Raw genomic sequence first — 16,606 nt, 5'->3', positions numbered from 1 at the left:
TTTGGAAGGTAAGCTAAGGCACTCTTCTAGGGTAACTACGACGGATGAGAAGGCAGGATCCCACGAGCACTGCTCTCGCTGTCTTCATTCTCAGGATACTTGCAACACAAATGATTAACTCCACAGTTTTCAGATCAATTCCATCAGCCACACTAAAAACGGGCAAATCCCCAATCTGTTCTTCTAGATTGGCATTGTTTTCTGGTTGTTTGTTTTGAACTGCACGTGTGCACCTGCACATTGGGTTTGTTTTCTGGTTGTTTGTTTTGAACTGCACGTGTGCACCTGCACATGGCAGTGGCCCCTAGAGAACACCAAGGAGCCGAGCCGAGCGCTCTCCACTCTGGAACGGGGAATCCCACAGGCAGTCCTTCTGCCCCACATTCTCCCATGATTCTTCATTTCTACTGTACTGTATTCCCATACTTAGCAGGTTAAAATCTTGGGGCAGTACTTAAACCACGCCCTCCAGGATTTTCCACTTGTGGTCCACTTCCAAGACCTACCCCTTCCATATCAGTGTTAGTAAAAATTTCTCAACCGATTCTGACTAACACCTTTTCAAAAACTTGCAACATTAACTGGTTCTTGCATCATTCAGAGGAAATGGAAGATGTCAATACCCTAAACGTTCCACCTTGACTACAGATGACAATAAACAACTTACAGGGGTCAAACAGGAAGTAATAGCCTTGGGGACAAATCACCTGTCACAGTTGGAAATGACTGGGTACTGTTAGGCCAGCTACGGGCATGGTCAAAGCAGCCAGGAGCCAAGTCAGACCCCTCCTCGCATGACGGAAACTGGGGCCCCTGGAGTTTGCCAGAAAAGGCAGCAGACCGCTGGTGCGATAAACAACTCTGGACGCAACCGCTGGTGCCCGATCTGTGCTGGGGGGGCCTGCTCATCTGCCACCTCACTCAGCCAACCCCCACCCCAAAAACCGCATATATGCCTCCCTCACTCTGCCCTGGGCACGACTCACCGGCCCAGTCTGCGGACCGGTGAACCTCACCCGGGAGCGCAGAATAAAGCACTCACTTTTCTCAACCGCCTGACAGGTCCTTAACCCACTCATTCCTAGTTCTCCCTTCATGCCCAGTCCCCCTCTTAGGCCGGGACCTCCTTACCAAGGTTGGGGCCACGCTGCAGTTTCCCCACGGCCCCTCGACTTCCCTAGTCCTTATTCTCCTCCCCTCCCCCTCTCCCCACAGAAATCCTGACCCCCTCTCCCTCCATCCTTAGTCGCCCCGGCAGTCTGGGACACCTCTACTCCTATAGAGGCAAGACATCACGTCCCTGTAAAAGTTGCTCTTAAAGACCCAACTTCCTTCCCCTCTCGTCCTCAGTTCCCCATCTCTCTTATACACCGCCTAGGGCTCAAGGCTCTCATTACCCGGCTACTTAGTCAAGGACTCCTCATACCCATTAACTCCCCTGCAACACCCCAATCCTCCCAGTCAGGAAACCGGACGGGACCTATAGGCTAGTTCAAGACCTCCGGCTAATCAATGAGGCCAGCATTCCTATCCACCCAGTGGTTCCCAACCCCTACACCCTCCTTTCGCGTGTCGCGCCTGGTACCACCCACTTCACGGTGTTAGATCTCAAGGACGCCTTCTTCACCATCCCTCTCGATCCAGACTCCCACCACCTTTTTGCCTTTACCTGGGAAGACCCTGACATGCAGACTTCCCAACAATTGGCCTGCACAGTTTTGCCTCAAGGCTTTAGAGACAGCCCTCACCTATTTGGCCAGGCCTTAGCAAGAGACCTTCTGCAACGCCCCCTTTTAGCGGCTGTACCTTTAACACAGTTCGCCCCTAGTGACAACTCAGGGCAGTGCCCTTCCCTCATCGCCAAGAAACCATTATACCTTCCCCCACCTAACCGCACCTTACCCACATGCTACGATGGTTCTAACCAGTCCTCATGCAATACAACCCGACCACTCTCGTCCGCTCTTCAGGCTCCCTCTGGCACATTCTTCTGGCGCAACAAGACTCTCACCAAGTGCATAAATACCTCTTCCCCGACCCCCTGCATTCCGACCACCGTAGCCCCCCAACTAATGCTCTACAGCCAGGCTGAATTCATAGAACTGCAGCCTCACTCTGGGAAAATGTCCACCCCTGTTCAAAAGAGGGCTGCTTTCCCACCCCTTATCCTAGGGGTCTCCCTATCGTCCTCCTTTGCAGCTGCCGGTTTAGGTGCTGGTGCTCTCGGGCACAGCGTCCACTCTGCCCAGGACTTGGAAACACGCCTACAGGTTGCCATAGAGGCCTCCTCAACCTCCGTCGCATCGCTCCAGCGACAACTATCCTCTGTAGCCCAAGTTGCCTTGCAGAACCGACAGGCTCTGGACCTGCTAACCGCTGAGAAAGGAGGAACCTGCCTCTGCCTCAGGGAAGAATGCAGTTACTACATCAACGAGTCCGGATTGGTCAAGGAAAACGTGCAGACCCTGAATAAGTTACAAGAGGAGCTCTGGCACCGGAGAGGGTCCACCAACCCTCCCTCAGATAGGTGGCAATCACCCCTGACTACATGGGTAGTGCCACTAATAGGCCCACTCGTCCTAATCAGTCTCCTGCTTCTAATGGCCCCGTTTTTTTAAATTTCTACAGAACCGCCTCCACGAGATGTCCAGAGTTACAGTGAACCAGCTTCCACTCCACCCACACTCCCGCTGCCCACGAGCCCGCCCGTCGCTGACCAGGCCTAGTTATCAGCAGGAAGCAGTAAGACTGACCTCGCTGCCCCTTTATAACCAAAAAGGCTGGAATGTTAGGCCAGCTACGGGCATGGTCAAAGCGGCCAGGAGCCAAGTCAGACCCCTCCTCGCATGACGGAAACTGGGGCCCCCGGCGTTTCCCAGAAAAGGCAGCAGACCGCTGGTGCCATAAACAACTCTGGATGCAGCCGCTAGTGCCCGATCTGCGCTGGGGGGGCCTGCTCATCTGCCACCTCACTCAGCCAACCCTCACCCCAAAAAACGCATATATGCCTCCCTCGCTCTGCCCTGGGCGCGACTTCACCGGCCCCGTCTGCGGACCGGTGAACCTCGCCCGGGAGCGCAGAATAAAGCACTCACTTTTCTCAACACGCCTGACTCTCTGAGCCTCATTATCTGGCCGCAAGCCTTACAGGTACAGAGGGAAGTTGGCTAATGCAGAGATTACAGTTACGTGATGGAATACAAAATATTGCACAATCAGGAATTACAGACAAGAAGCACCCCAGCTGTAGTGACATCAGAGTCCCTAAATAAATCCTACCTAGTCAATAAATCGTGAGGAACTATACAGAAACAAAGCGCTCTGCTGGAAGCTAGGCTAGGGTTATACAAAATTGAAATATGCTCGGGTCCCTGCCCTTGAGAAACTTCCGTTTTGATGAAGACAGCAGATATAAAACTAAGACAGAATTCAAAATCACAGGACAGTATCTACAACTATATATATATATACACATACAACTATATATATATACACACGCTTCAGCAAATCCCGAGTCCATACTTGCTTGTCAGATGCAGCAGGATCAGATGGCAGTATATGCCTAACTTGTAAAGAAGTTACCCGCAAATCAGAAGACAGCTATCTAGAATGGCATCCCCCAGTCACAGGAGCCACCAGCCTCTTTCCCTGTTCTATCCATGAACAGTCCGGTCTAGTCAAGCTATGCTCCCAAAAGGACGGCCACAATACAAGCTAATGGACATCACCACACGCCCAGTCACACAGGGATTGCGAGCACACACTGACGAGCACTGCGGAGAAATATGAAGCAAGACAAACGGTTCAGTAAGAGGAAGAAAATCTGTATTTGGAGGTTGTTAATGCTGCTGTATTAATGCCAGGGCAACAATTTGGAAAGTTCTGCTCCAGTGGCAGACATTCTCCTCCTTGCCCTTGGCAGGAGAACCCAGGCAGCCACGTGCTCGGCATCAAGACTCTACTTACCAGCTGCCCTCACAGCTGGGTGTGCCCGTGCCACCAAGTGCTGGCAAATAAAACGTAGGCATGCCATGTTTGTGTGACTTCTGGGAAATCAACTTCACACATGCCCGTGTGCCCTGGCCCTCTCTCCCTGCCCTCCAGCCTGCTGTCTGGAACAAGGAGGCCCCGGTGTGTCCATGGCTAAGCTATTGTGTCCGAGCTCCAGGCTTCTGTGGTGATGCTGGCCTCTGCCAGTTACGTATCTCCTTGATCAGTTGCTCCCGAATGGGTCAGGTTCTGCCAGCGGGGCACTGGTGGGGGGCTGGAAGGCAGGAGGAGGGAGAAGATGTGTTTGCTTGCTGCTCCTGTTTGCACTGCAGTAGCAACATGTCTGCTAAGCCAGGGCAGCTGCTCCAGTCCCCACTTCTTCTGGCAACCCCAGAAGCAGCCTTAGGGCACCCTCCTGGGGTCCCAGCTCAGAGGTCCAAGCCCAGCTCCATGGGGATGCGCCTCAAGTTCTGAGATGCCGGCCAGAGCCACGCAGAGCCCTTTCCTCAGAGCTTCCAGGTTCTGATAAGCTGATCCCTCCCTTGTCCCCCAGCCCCAGGAGTGGGGCTGCCTCCTGCAGTTATTCCTGAATCACTTCTGTTCCCTTTCTGCCGTTTCAGTTTTTCTAACATCTGTCCACCCAATTACCTATATTGAAGTACCTAGTGTTGTTTCTTTTCTTGCCAGGGTCCTAACTGACATATGGCCACAGCGTTAGAAGCTTCTTAGACTCTGAGAAGAAGGACCACATCCTAGGTATAGCCGAACAGTGAGCTGAAAGGGGCTGCATCCCCGGCAAGCCCGCGGAGCTGCCGTACCGGCCCGGCCGGGCCACTTCTGGAGCCTCTAACACAAAGGGAAATTCATTTCTATGTTATTTAAGCCACTGTTACTCTGGAGTTTTCTGTTTAAGCAGCTAAACCTAGTACTAAATGATACAACTTATCACCACATCCATCTACCACGTTTCTCCGAAAATAAGACCTCGCCGGCCAATCAGCTCTAATGAGTCTTTTGGAGCAAAAATTAATATAAGACCCGGTCTTATTTTACTGTAAGACCTGGTATAATATAATATAATATAATATAATATAATATAACATAATACCTAGTCTTATATTAATTTTTGCTCCAAAAGACGCATTAGAGCTGATTGTCGGGCTAGATCTTATTTTCGGGGAAACACAGTACGTCTGTTCTTCCAATCTGGAAACCCCTCCTTCTCTGCTACCTAAAGACTATCTACTGTTTAAGACCAAGTTCAAAGTCCAACTCGGACAAGAAGCTTTCACCAGCTTCCCTGCTGGCTCCCTGAGGGCCCGGGTAATCTAACTTCAGTTCTCAAGGCCCAGTGGCCCCAATTCCACTCTCGTGGACGCTCAATAAAGGTTTTCCGAAAATGACAACAACCAGCAGCACTCTTGTCCCATGAGTCTGCCCTCTCCAAACTCCTCCGTTATGTTCGATGACGGGCTTACGTTGTTCTCTAACGGGTGTGGTGGACTGGCTCCCTAATTAGACTGTAAGCCCCCTAGGGCACAGCTCCATCTTGGGGGAAGGCAGCATGCTAAGAGAAAGACCACAGGCTTCAGAGCCAGGGAGCAGAGATTCAAATCCCAGCTCTGCCCCTTATTAGCTGTGTAACCTCGGGCACATCACGAAACCTTTCGACCCTCAAATTCACTCCCCTGTCTCAGAGTAGGACTTCCTTAGTCCCTGTAAGAGCTCAGAGCCACGAAACCCTCGTGCTGCAGTATTCTAAGTATTAGACAAGGATGAATTCATCTCATCCTCCCCACAGTCCTAATAATGGGTGCTGGTATTGCCTCCATGTTACAGATGAGGAAACTGAGGCACACAGCAAGGAAGGGAGTAGCTGAGCCAGGATTCAAATGCAGGCATATGGCTCCAGGGTCCTTGCTTTTAACTCTGATGCCATGAGACAGAGAAAAGGCAGGCAGGCAGCATGTGCCACGCTAAACATGTGGCAGGGGCTGTGGCCACTGCACATTAGAGCACGAGAACCTTACATCAGGACTAGCCTGTACAAACCTGCCGAGAGCAAATGTCTTTGCTTCCTATGGCTGCTGTAACACAGGACCACAAACTTGCGGCTTAAAACAACACACATTTAGTATCTTACAGTTCTGGAGTTCAAAAGCCTGAAAATAGGGCTAAAATCAAGGTGTCGGCAGGGCTGTATGTCAAAAGGATATACCACATTCCAGGAAACACATACAAATCAACTAGCAAGGGATTCTGATTGAGCTAATGAATTTCAAAGGAGGAGCCAGTGTTTAATGGGCACAGAGGTGCAGTTTGGAAGATGGAAATATCCTGGAGCTGAAGAGAGGTGATGGTGGCACAACAGTGTGAGTGTACTTAATGCCACTGAACTGGAAACTTAAAATGGCAAATTTTTATGCTGTGTATATTTTCGAAGGAATGAAGCACTGATACATGTGCTAACGTGGGTGATCCTTACAAACAATCTGCTAAGTGAAAGCAGCCAGCCACCAAAGACCACGTATTGTGATTCCATTCATATGAAATGTCCAGAACAAGGAAGTCGATAGATCTAGAAATTAGATTGGTGACTGCCCGGGGCTAGGGCTGGAGGAGGCTAAAGGGGACAGTGCTTCCATTTGAGATGACGAAAATGTCCTAAAATGGATTATGGTGATGGTTGCACATACCTGCACATATACTAAAAACCACTGAATCGTACACTTTAAATGGGTGGATTGTGGTATGTGAACTATATCGCAATAAAGCTGTTTTTAAAAAAAGAAAATTGACTTCTTTCCTGTATAATGATTGTCTCTTAATCAATTAAAAAACCTGAATGTGTTTCCAATGGAAACAAATGTTTCCCAGATGTAAATAAAAGTCTTATTTAATAATTTTTTTCAATAGCTTAAAGAAATGATGTCCCCAGTTAAGGAAGAACAGAACGACAAAGACACCCAAGGTTCTGGCTTTTCCTGAAGCAAGCTGCAAAGCAGATGGGAGGTGTGGAGACTGGATCCAAGTAACTCGAACCTTTCTTCTCAGCTCAGGGCGCCTCACACGTTTGCTTATCAGAATCGCCCTGCCTTGTCCAGTCACAGCCAGCAAGGGCTTCTGGCTCCCCAGAAGGACAGGCATTAGTTAACAGCCCTCGTTCTCCTTCCTGTCACATACTCCTGAAAGCTCAGCCAACAGAGAGCAAACAGATGAGCTACTGTTCTAAGTTGTGTAACTACATTCAAAGTTTATCCTCGTACTTCTAAAGAAGGAAGGAAGGAAGGAGGGCCAACCTTAGCTAGAAACAGGCCCACAACCTGGAAATCCTTCATCTCTTGTATTTTCTGTACTCAGTAGGCTTTAGTAGGAGGAAGTAAATGATTATTTTTTTGTGACAATCAAAATAAATGAAGGTCACCGTCATGGATGACCCAAACTGTGAGAAATCCCCTAAAAAAAGCCAGTTATCATTGAGCCAAATAAAATGACTAGGAACAAGAAGATACGTTAGGAAGATATGCCACAGAAATGGTAGCAAAAAATGGTAGCAAAAATCCAACAACCCAATTTACGGTATAACTTATCAAAAATCCCTCAAGTATAACCCCAGGAACTCTCAAGGATTTCAAAGATGTCTGAAACTACAAACTTTATCATCTGGCAGAACAGCTTGATGATAAATACTACATGTCATAACTAAATTTAGGAGGCACAAGATACTTGCATAAGCAAAATACCAAATAAAATGAAAACAACCCATTCAATGTGCACATTCTTGTAAGCAACCCAGGGCAGGAAGGAAACTGAAGAGCAGTCACTGCTGGTGGGAATTCTAACAGACGCCCTCCTGACCTGGCTGAGTGTGTGTGCGTCACTAATCCCCACCCAGCTTCTCTTATACACGGTTAATCAGACATGAAAACAATCATTTCAATTTCTCTTGATATACAGCCAATCAAGGATTACCTTACAGTTAAGAATCACTTGACTCATGAAATAAATGACAGCACATGCAGAACATAAAGGATATCTGAAAACACATACAAATCAAAACAAAGAACAACCCAAACTGAAGAACCAACCACTAACTAGCTTACACACTAAAGAAAATGAGTTTGTGAAAATGGAGCCACACAGCACAGTGCTGCTTTTATCACATTCAAGGTCTACCTATACACCCCAGGTAAAAAGGAATTTAAGTGACTGGGCACGTTTTTCAAACTCCACTAAGTTTTATCAATTTTGATGAAACAACTAAAGTAGGCTGCTTCTAACATTTATTAATTTGCTTGACTTTCAGATTTTATAATCCATGTTCCAAAAAAAATCATGTTCACTTGGATCTGAAAGACCCCAAAAATAAAAAAGATAGTTACCCAAATTCTATTATTCAAACATAACCACTTTGAACATTGTGGTGTGTGTGTGTGTGTGCATGTATGTGTATATATAGATATATATGTATATATATATATCTATCTATATATGTATATATACATGTGTGTGTGTGTATATATATATATATATACACACACACACGTATATATATTCTTTTTGGCCTTTTCCTAAGCTTCTTTTTCCTTTTGTTTCCATCAAAACTAGGATCATAATGACTGATACTCTATAATGTTCCTTTTCCACTTATAAGAATTTTTTTTTTTTAAGGAGGGCAAAGCTCACAGTGGCCCATGCAAGGATCAAACGGGCAACCTTCGTGCTACCAGCACCACGCTCTAACCAACTGAGCTAACCGGCCACTCCAAAAATGTGATTTTTAATCATGCACAGAATTTCTTCTTAAAGAGAGAGCAGGGTTTAACCATGCTGGAGATACTGAGTTTTTTCCACTATTTTTTACTTCTATACACAATTCTATTAATATGTATAAACTGTATGCCAATCTTTATGCACAATCCGACGAGATCATTTAGTTAAAATTGGGCTTTCTGGGTCAAAGGGCAGGGGAAAATAGTAAAATGCCACAACCATACTTCAGGCATTAATTACCTGCCCACAGACTGTACATACACCCTACAGGAATTCTCAGGGTCCTTATTCACAATCCACAAACAGTCAAAGGCCAAATCAGCTCTCATTAGTCACATGGGGTCCCTGTAAAGCCCGAGCTCTCTGGAAAAATACTTAAGAACACAGGAACAGTGATTGCCTCTCGGAAGGAGCATGGGGTAGTCAGAGGTGGGAGAAAGACTTATTTTACAGTACACCTTTACGAACCGTTTGAATTTTTAAACCAGTACACAGGTTACCTATTCAAAAAATGTTAAAACGAACAAAAATTGCTTCCAAGGCATACCAGGGAATGTTTTTAATTCTTAAAACAATCTTGATTTTTCTTAGTTTTACTTTCTCTTAAAAGAATAAGAAAATTTTTCAGTAAATTGGGCTGCACTTAACCGAACCTTAACTGCAAATTTCCTTCCTCTAGTCACATAACAGACAATATTCTGGGCACTTTTCAGGACTTTCAAGCCCAGGCCTCCTCAGCCCTGAATCTCTTGATCTAGTCCTTTAAAAAGCCAGAATGTTTTTCATCCATACAAATCTAAATCACAACAAATGTGCTTCTTGGTGATTATTTTCCATCCTTCAACTTCAGAGAAAGTTCTAGATTTAGCCAACTTGATATTTTTCTCCCCGCACTTGTCTTTCTCTACATTAGCCCAATGTCCCAGAGCCTGCAACACAATCCTTTCCAACAGTTGATTATCTTAGGAAAGCATCTGGGGGAAATCTGCATGTTACTTACACCCAGGGCAAACCCTCAAAACCCCCAAATCAGCCAAGGTTCAACATTAATTAAGTTCCTCTTAACTCGCTACTAGATCACTACCAAACAGGTTACTCGAACATTTAGCATTCATTTCCAGACTTACTGGCATACTGGAAATTTTTCAAAGAGGGAGAAGGAAAACAGACTTTTTTCCACTATGAGGAAATACCCTTGACTTCACAGGCCTGTCAGCTCACTGTTTACGCACAGCTGTACTTTACCTGGGAGGCCAGAGGTGGTAGGAACGCTCCCCATTGAATGAAACACAGCTAACAAAAACCCAACTACCATGTGAGGAAGCAAAGGAAGGTGGATGCAGCCAACGGATGCAGACTGTGAAAGGGATCCTGCCACCTCCCAACTTTCTCACATTCAGTCCTTCAGGACTGGACACCACAGCTCGGCGCTGAAACTCATCACTCCCTCTCCAGCCACCGTAATGCCACAGGGGCAAGACGTGATCCACAGCACACACACAGGAAACAAAGTCTGTGACACAAATCCTGCCACTGTTCACCCACCCTACCAAAAACACTGACTACTACCATCAGTGTTGGCTATGAAAACTATTTAACTCTGGTTGCTGTGAAAAGTTCATAGACTGTAAATACAACCCATGTGCAAAAGGGAGTCACAGCTGAATCGATGACGTCATCCGCACCCCCTCAGCCCCAGGCAGCAGCAGAACAGCCTAGCAGACGTGATGTAGTCCAGCTGTATCATGTGACCCGCTGGAACACATCAGCATCAGAAAGCTGGCATACACAGTACGGTCCTGGGCACCTGGGCTTCTCGTACTGTCTGTAATAGGAAGCAGTTGGTAATTTTGCTGAAGAACAAGTTTTAACTACAAGTTATAAGGCAAATAAATGTACAGGAGAGAGCCTCTGAGACAGCGTATGTATTTACATCTCAGAGGACTTCAATGTTTCTAACTCTTTATGCCACAGAAAATAATTGTTCAAGTTTTGGAGTAAAACCACTTTACTAGGTAGTGGTTTACGGTACAATATAGTTTTTATTTTAGCAACAGGTATTTAGATAGCTTTACAAATGGCTTGCATCCTTCATTTGTGGGCTCAGCAGGTCTTAAAGAGGTTATTGAATTTCTGTTTTATTCTACAGCCTTTTAAGTAAGAACAATCCATGTTATAATGATACAACTTAGTGGAGAGTCCAGTCCAAGGTCTTGAAAGAGGACATTTCTAATGTCAATCATCTATATATTTTTTCCAATTTTTAAATGATAGGAAAATATGCATAACAATTTCCTATCTTAACCATTTCGAGTGTACAGTTCAGTGACATTAAGTATTATGTTGGTGCAAAAGTAATTGCAGTTTTTGCCATTTGTAACCTTTTAAACCGCAGCTACTCTTGCACCAACCTAACACATTCACCTTGCTGTGCAACTATCACCACTACCCATCCCCAGAACGCTTTTTACCACGTAAAACTGAAACTGTACCCATTAAACATGAGCTCCCCATCCTCCTCTCCTCTGCCCTAGCCCTTGGCAACCATCAGTCTCCTTGTCCGTATGAATCTGACTACTCCAGGGACCTCACAGAAGTCAGGACAATATTTATCCTGTGGTGACTGGCTTATTTCACCTAGCATGAGGTCCTCACGGCTCATCCATGTGGTAGCACGTGGCAGAATCTCCTGTTTTAAGGCTGAATGCTATTCCATTGTATGTAAATGCCACATTTGCTTTCTCATTCATCCATCTAAAACACCTACAATTTTTAATCAGTTGGGAAAGGATTCGTATCTTGGTGAGCCAGCTCAATGCTCAGACAATAATTCCGAGAAACTGCCTGCTCCAGAGAAACTTTTAACACTAAGATTTCCATCTGCTAAATGAGAATGGAAAGTTACCTGGTCTGCACCTAACCAACCATGTTTTGCTGAAAAGCAAAAAAGCCACTGAAACCACTGCAAACTACCCAGTGACACGGCACACACAGGACCAAGTCTCCCTAAGGCTCAGGGCCTGGATCCAAGAGTTTCAAGAGCATCATCTAAAAGTCAAAATGAGTAGAGAAAGAAAATTCACAACATAAACAGTACCTCAGCAGAAAAACAACCCTGAAGTCCAAAGGGCTGGACACATAGAAAATAGAAGACAGCATAATATCAAACCAGCTACTGAATTTAGAGCACAAATGAAATAAGGAAAACAAAGATTTTTGTAAAATTTTTTCTAACCATCTAAAACAACGTAAAACCACCATAGATCAGGTGAAAGAAACTAACACTTCAGTAAAATGACAGCATGAATATGTAGTCAGCAGGAATAGGCAGGTGCCTTAATCCCGAGCCTGGAGGCAGCGTGAAAAGAACCGGCATTTGCTTGCTCCCCAGAGAGCTGCATGGACTTGGGCAAGTCAATGCCCTAGGCCTGGCGCCTGTTTCCTTGCCGTAACATAATGTACCTAATAGGGGTTTAAGGGAAGATTCCACGAGATCATGTCAGTCGCTCACTATCAGTTAATCTTTAAGGGTACGCCAGATGGATGAAAGGCTAAAGCTCCATCTTCAGTCCTCTCCTCCAGGGTTGCTCAACCTCAGCGCTGCTGACGTTTGGGGCCGAATAATTCTTTGCTGAGGGAAGAGGGGGGTGCCGTCTTGTGCACTGGAGGATGTTTGGCAGTATCCCTGCATTCTACCCTCCAGACACCAGTAGTACCACAACCGAATCATGCCAATCGAAAATGTGTCCAGAGATCACCAAACATTCCTCAGAAAAGGTTCCTAAAATCCCATGTCAAGCCACAACCCTTAGCATCCTTGAACAAAGCATGCTTCTGCCTGCTCTTCCCAACTGTGAGATCAAGGGTGCTCCCACTCCCTCCACAAAATGCTCCACATCCCTTCTAGCCCACACGGACCTCCCAGGCTTCACATTTTTATTAATTCATCATCCGCCTCTGTCTGGCCTGCTACGATACTCGACAGAAGGAGTGCCAGGAACAGTGAGATGTCTAAATATGTCACGAAAGGCATGGAGATTACAATCTCATTGTGGATGCAAAACAGACTCATGGAAAGCTAAAGACAAGGGCAGTCCTAGAGACAGTGCGATTTCCTGCCAGCTGATAGAGGGTGCCAGCTGAGACTGCGGAGCAGGTCAGGCGGGCAGCCAGGGCTCCGTGACGGGGGTGGGGCAGGGGGTAGGGACGGACAAGGACCCGCAAAGAGAATGGGCATCGGTGTCAGAGCCGAACAAACCAAGAGACTAAACTGAAGGAAAAAGAAAACAAAAAACAAACCTCCTAGAACTAATAAGCAATTATAGCAAGGTTACAGGATACAAGGTCGATATATAAAAGTCAATCATTTCCCTATATACCAGCAATGAACAAACAGAAATTGAAGTGAAAAACAATTACCATTTATACCAGCAACAACAAAAATAAAATACTTAGGTATAACTCTGACAATATAGTATAAGATCTATATGAGGAAAACTATAAAACTAACGAAAGATACCAAAGAACTAAATAAATGTAGATACTCCATTGTCACGAGTAGGAAGAGAGTATTGTCAAGATGTCAGTTCTTCCTACTTGATCTATACAATCAATGCATCTCTCTGCAAGTTATTCCACGGGTATGAACAAACTGATTCTAAAGTTCACATAGAAAGGCAAAAGACCCAACATAACCAACTCAATATTGAAGAATAACAACGTCTGAGGACCAGACTGAGGACCCTACCAGACTTCAAAACTTACTATAAAGTTACTGTAATCAATATAGTGTGGTACCGGCAGAAGAACAGACAAACAGATCAATGGAACAGAACGCAGAGCCCAGAAATAGACTGACATAACTATAGTTAACTGATGTTGACAAAAAGTAAAGGCAATTCAATGGAGAAAGGACAGTCTTTTCAATAAATGACTCTGGAACAACTAGACAGACAGACACCCCCCACACACACACGAATTCTAGACACAGGCTTTACACCCTTCACAAAAACCAACTCAAAATGGCTCAGAGACCTAAATGTAAAATACAAAACTATCGGGGCAGCTGGTTAGCTCAGTTGGTTAGAGCACAGTGTCCATAACGCCAAGGTCGCCACTTGGATTCCCACACTGGCCAGTGAGCTGCGCTCTCCATAACTAGATTGAAAACGACTTGACGTGGAGCTGATGGGGTTGGAAAAAAAAGTTCCCCAATAAAAATAAATAAAAATTAACATACCGTATTTAAAAGTAAATAAATAAAATAGAAAACTATTAAAACTAGAAGATAACATAAGAGAAAATCTAGATGACCTGGGGTATGGTGATGACATTTTAGATATAATACCAAAGACAGTCCGTGAAAGAAATAATTGCTGAGGCGGACTTCATTAAAATTTAAAACTTCTGCTCTGCAAAAGACACACTCTCTCAAGAGAATCAGAAGACAAGCCACAAACTGGAAGAAAATACATTGACTATAGGACCTTTATCCAAAATATACAAAAAATTCTTACATTTCAACAATAAGTAAACAAACTGATTAAAAAATGGGCAAAAGACCTAAATACACACCTCACACAAAGAAGATATACAGATGGCAAATAAGCACATGAAAAGTTGTTCAACATATGGGAATTGCAAATTAAAACGGCGAGATGCCACCAGACTACCTGTTAGAACGGCCAAAATCCAGAACAGTGACGACACCAAATGTGGGCAAGGACGTGGAGCAACAGGAACTCTCATCACTGCTGGTGGGAACGCAAAATGGTGCAGCCACTTTGCAAGACAATGTGGTGGTTTCTCAGAAAACTAAACATGCTCTTACCGTATGATTCCACAATCGCACTCCGTCATATTTACCCAACGGAGTTGCAAACTTATGTCCAACGAAAAGCTGCACATGGATGCTTCTAGCTAAAACTTGGAAACAACTAAGATGTGAATTAACGTTTTGGAGAGTTTCATTTTTAAAGAAATTTTATTAGGCAATTCAGGGATTATCTGAACACCTTTTTTTTCCTTTTCTCTGCTTCCTACCAACTAACTGCCTTTTGACTCTCGCTGTTCAAAAATATATCTGTAAGAGAGGTCAGAGGCACAAAAAGGAAGTGAAGCTCAGTTAATTTTGCTGCATTTGCGAGTCCGGTGAAAGAACTGGGTACAGAAAAGGAATCAAGTGACTGAAATTGAATTTGGGGATTATCGGTGGCAGCCAGCCAAGCCAGTTGCTACATTCTGCACTCAACCTGGTCAGCCCTTTAAAAGAAAATTAGCAGAAAAAGACAACACGTTTTTTTAAAGGTCTAAATAGCAGGACGCACACTAAATGTTAAATGGTTAGCTCTTGGGAGACCAGTGGCGGTATGAATCAAGGGGGTCTTTATGTTTTCTTGGTAAGTGTGAAGATATACACACATACATTTTTGGTAATTTAAATTTACGATTAAATTTTTTTTAACCTTAAAAGAACGAGAAAGGAATGTTTTACGTTACTTAGTTTTGGAGGCACACCTCCTAACTTTGGCTAGTAACCCACCTACATGTCTGAACAGTGTCAGTGGGGAATGAGCAAATGTCAGCCCTTCGCCACTAACAAATAACTCTTTCAGAAAGGAACAAAATCAAACCGTGGACTCGAGGAACTAGAAGTAAAAGTTACCAAGTGATTTTTTTTTTAAAGTCAACCATAACACCCCCTTCGTCATTTAAGGCCCTAAACCGCAAAGGGACTTTCTAGACATATTTTAAGCTTCTGTAAAAAAAATAAAAAGGTAAATTTGTAATGAACGGTATTGTTCTCCTTAGGAGACTTGTTTTCCCATGAAAACGAATTTTTTTTTTAAAAGCCTGCCTTTCGGAAGGTCTCAGGCGGCCCTGGGGCCCCTCGCGGGATTTGGCTTGGGTTTCACGAGCGTTGGGGAAGGGGCTTTCGCCCGCGGAAGCGCCCCCCCCCCCCCGGCCAGCGTCACCTGACCGGCCAGCGACTGGCCGCGTCCCCCCTGCCCACCCGCCTGCCCTGCCACCGACCTGATGACACTGATGTGAAACTGGTCCTCGCGAAGGCCCCGCCAGGCGCCGGGCAGGAACTCCTTGCACCACAGGTAGGCCCTGCGCCGCGTCCGGGGCTCCGGCTGCTCGTCGGCCGGCGGCGGCGGCGGGGGCAGCGGCAGCGGCGGGGGCGGCGGCGGGGGCAACGCGAGCGGCGGCTGCCGGCCGCCCAGGGGCTTGGGCTCGAGGTTGCTGGCGGCGTCGCGTTGCTGCCCCACGCCGGGTGCCGGGGTCGCGCTGCTGCCGCCGCAACTCAGCAGCAGCCCGAGAGGAGAGGGCTCCGCCTCGCCCCCGTTGCAGAACTTGGTCTTCATGCCGGGCAGGCGTTCGAGGAGGCGCGGGCGGCCGCAGCGCGAGAGGGCGAGGCTCAGGGTCCGGCCGAGCGACCCCCTCACGGCGGCGGGGCAAGGAGGCTGCTCGTCGGTTTGCTCACCGGCCGACCGGAGGCGGTAGCCGCGGTTGGGGGCGCGCTGGGACAGCACGGGGCGGCAGTGGCGGCGCGGGAACAGCGGGCAGCAGTGGGTGATGATGACGGCGGCGACGGAGCTCTGCTGGCCGTGCCTACGGGGCGCTCGCTCCTATACCACCGCCGCACGAGGAACGCCGCCCACGTCACAGCCCGCCCCCGCGCTCGCCGCTGATTGGCCGACCGCACGCTTCACAACCGCCACCGCCCATGCTACACCGCCTCCCCATTGGCTGCGGCACCGCCCCCACCCCGGGCGCTCTTGCCTCGGGGGGCGGGGTCGGAGCGGAGGGGCGGGGCGTCGAACCCGTTGCGGGGGTTGTT

The 16,606-nt window shown here is 46.6% G+C and overlaps 1 protein-coding gene across 3 annotated transcripts in view; it reads right to left on the bottom strand.

Moving 5' to 3' along the window:
• The window catches only part of CHKA (choline kinase alpha), a 45,340-nt gene extending 28,967 nt beyond the window's left edge, over window positions 1-16,373 (bottom strand). For 2 of the 3 annotated variants that reach the window (XM_033120820.1, XM_033120818.1), the window contains exon 1: window positions 15,796-16,373. In XM_033120820.1, the coding sequence (XP_032976711.1) occupies window positions 15,796-16,130 (335 nt within the window). In that variant the 5' untranslated portion in view covers window positions 16,131-16,373. The remainder of the gene's footprint in view (window positions 1-15,795) is intronic. The other variant, XM_033120819.1, reaches the window with a different exon arrangement.
• Window positions 16,374-16,606: the final 233 nt, after the last annotated feature.

This window comes from Rhinolophus ferrumequinum, chromosome 11 (assembly GCF_004115265.2).
Source record: "Rhinolophus ferrumequinum isolate MPI-CBG mRhiFer1 chromosome 11, mRhiFer1_v1.p, whole genome shotgun sequence".
NCBI lineage: Eukaryota > Metazoa > Chordata > Mammalia > Chiroptera > Rhinolophidae > Rhinolophus > Rhinolophus ferrumequinum.
The sequence above is the reverse complement of the archived record's forward strand: the minus strand, read 5'-3'. Positions and strand labels throughout refer to the sequence as shown.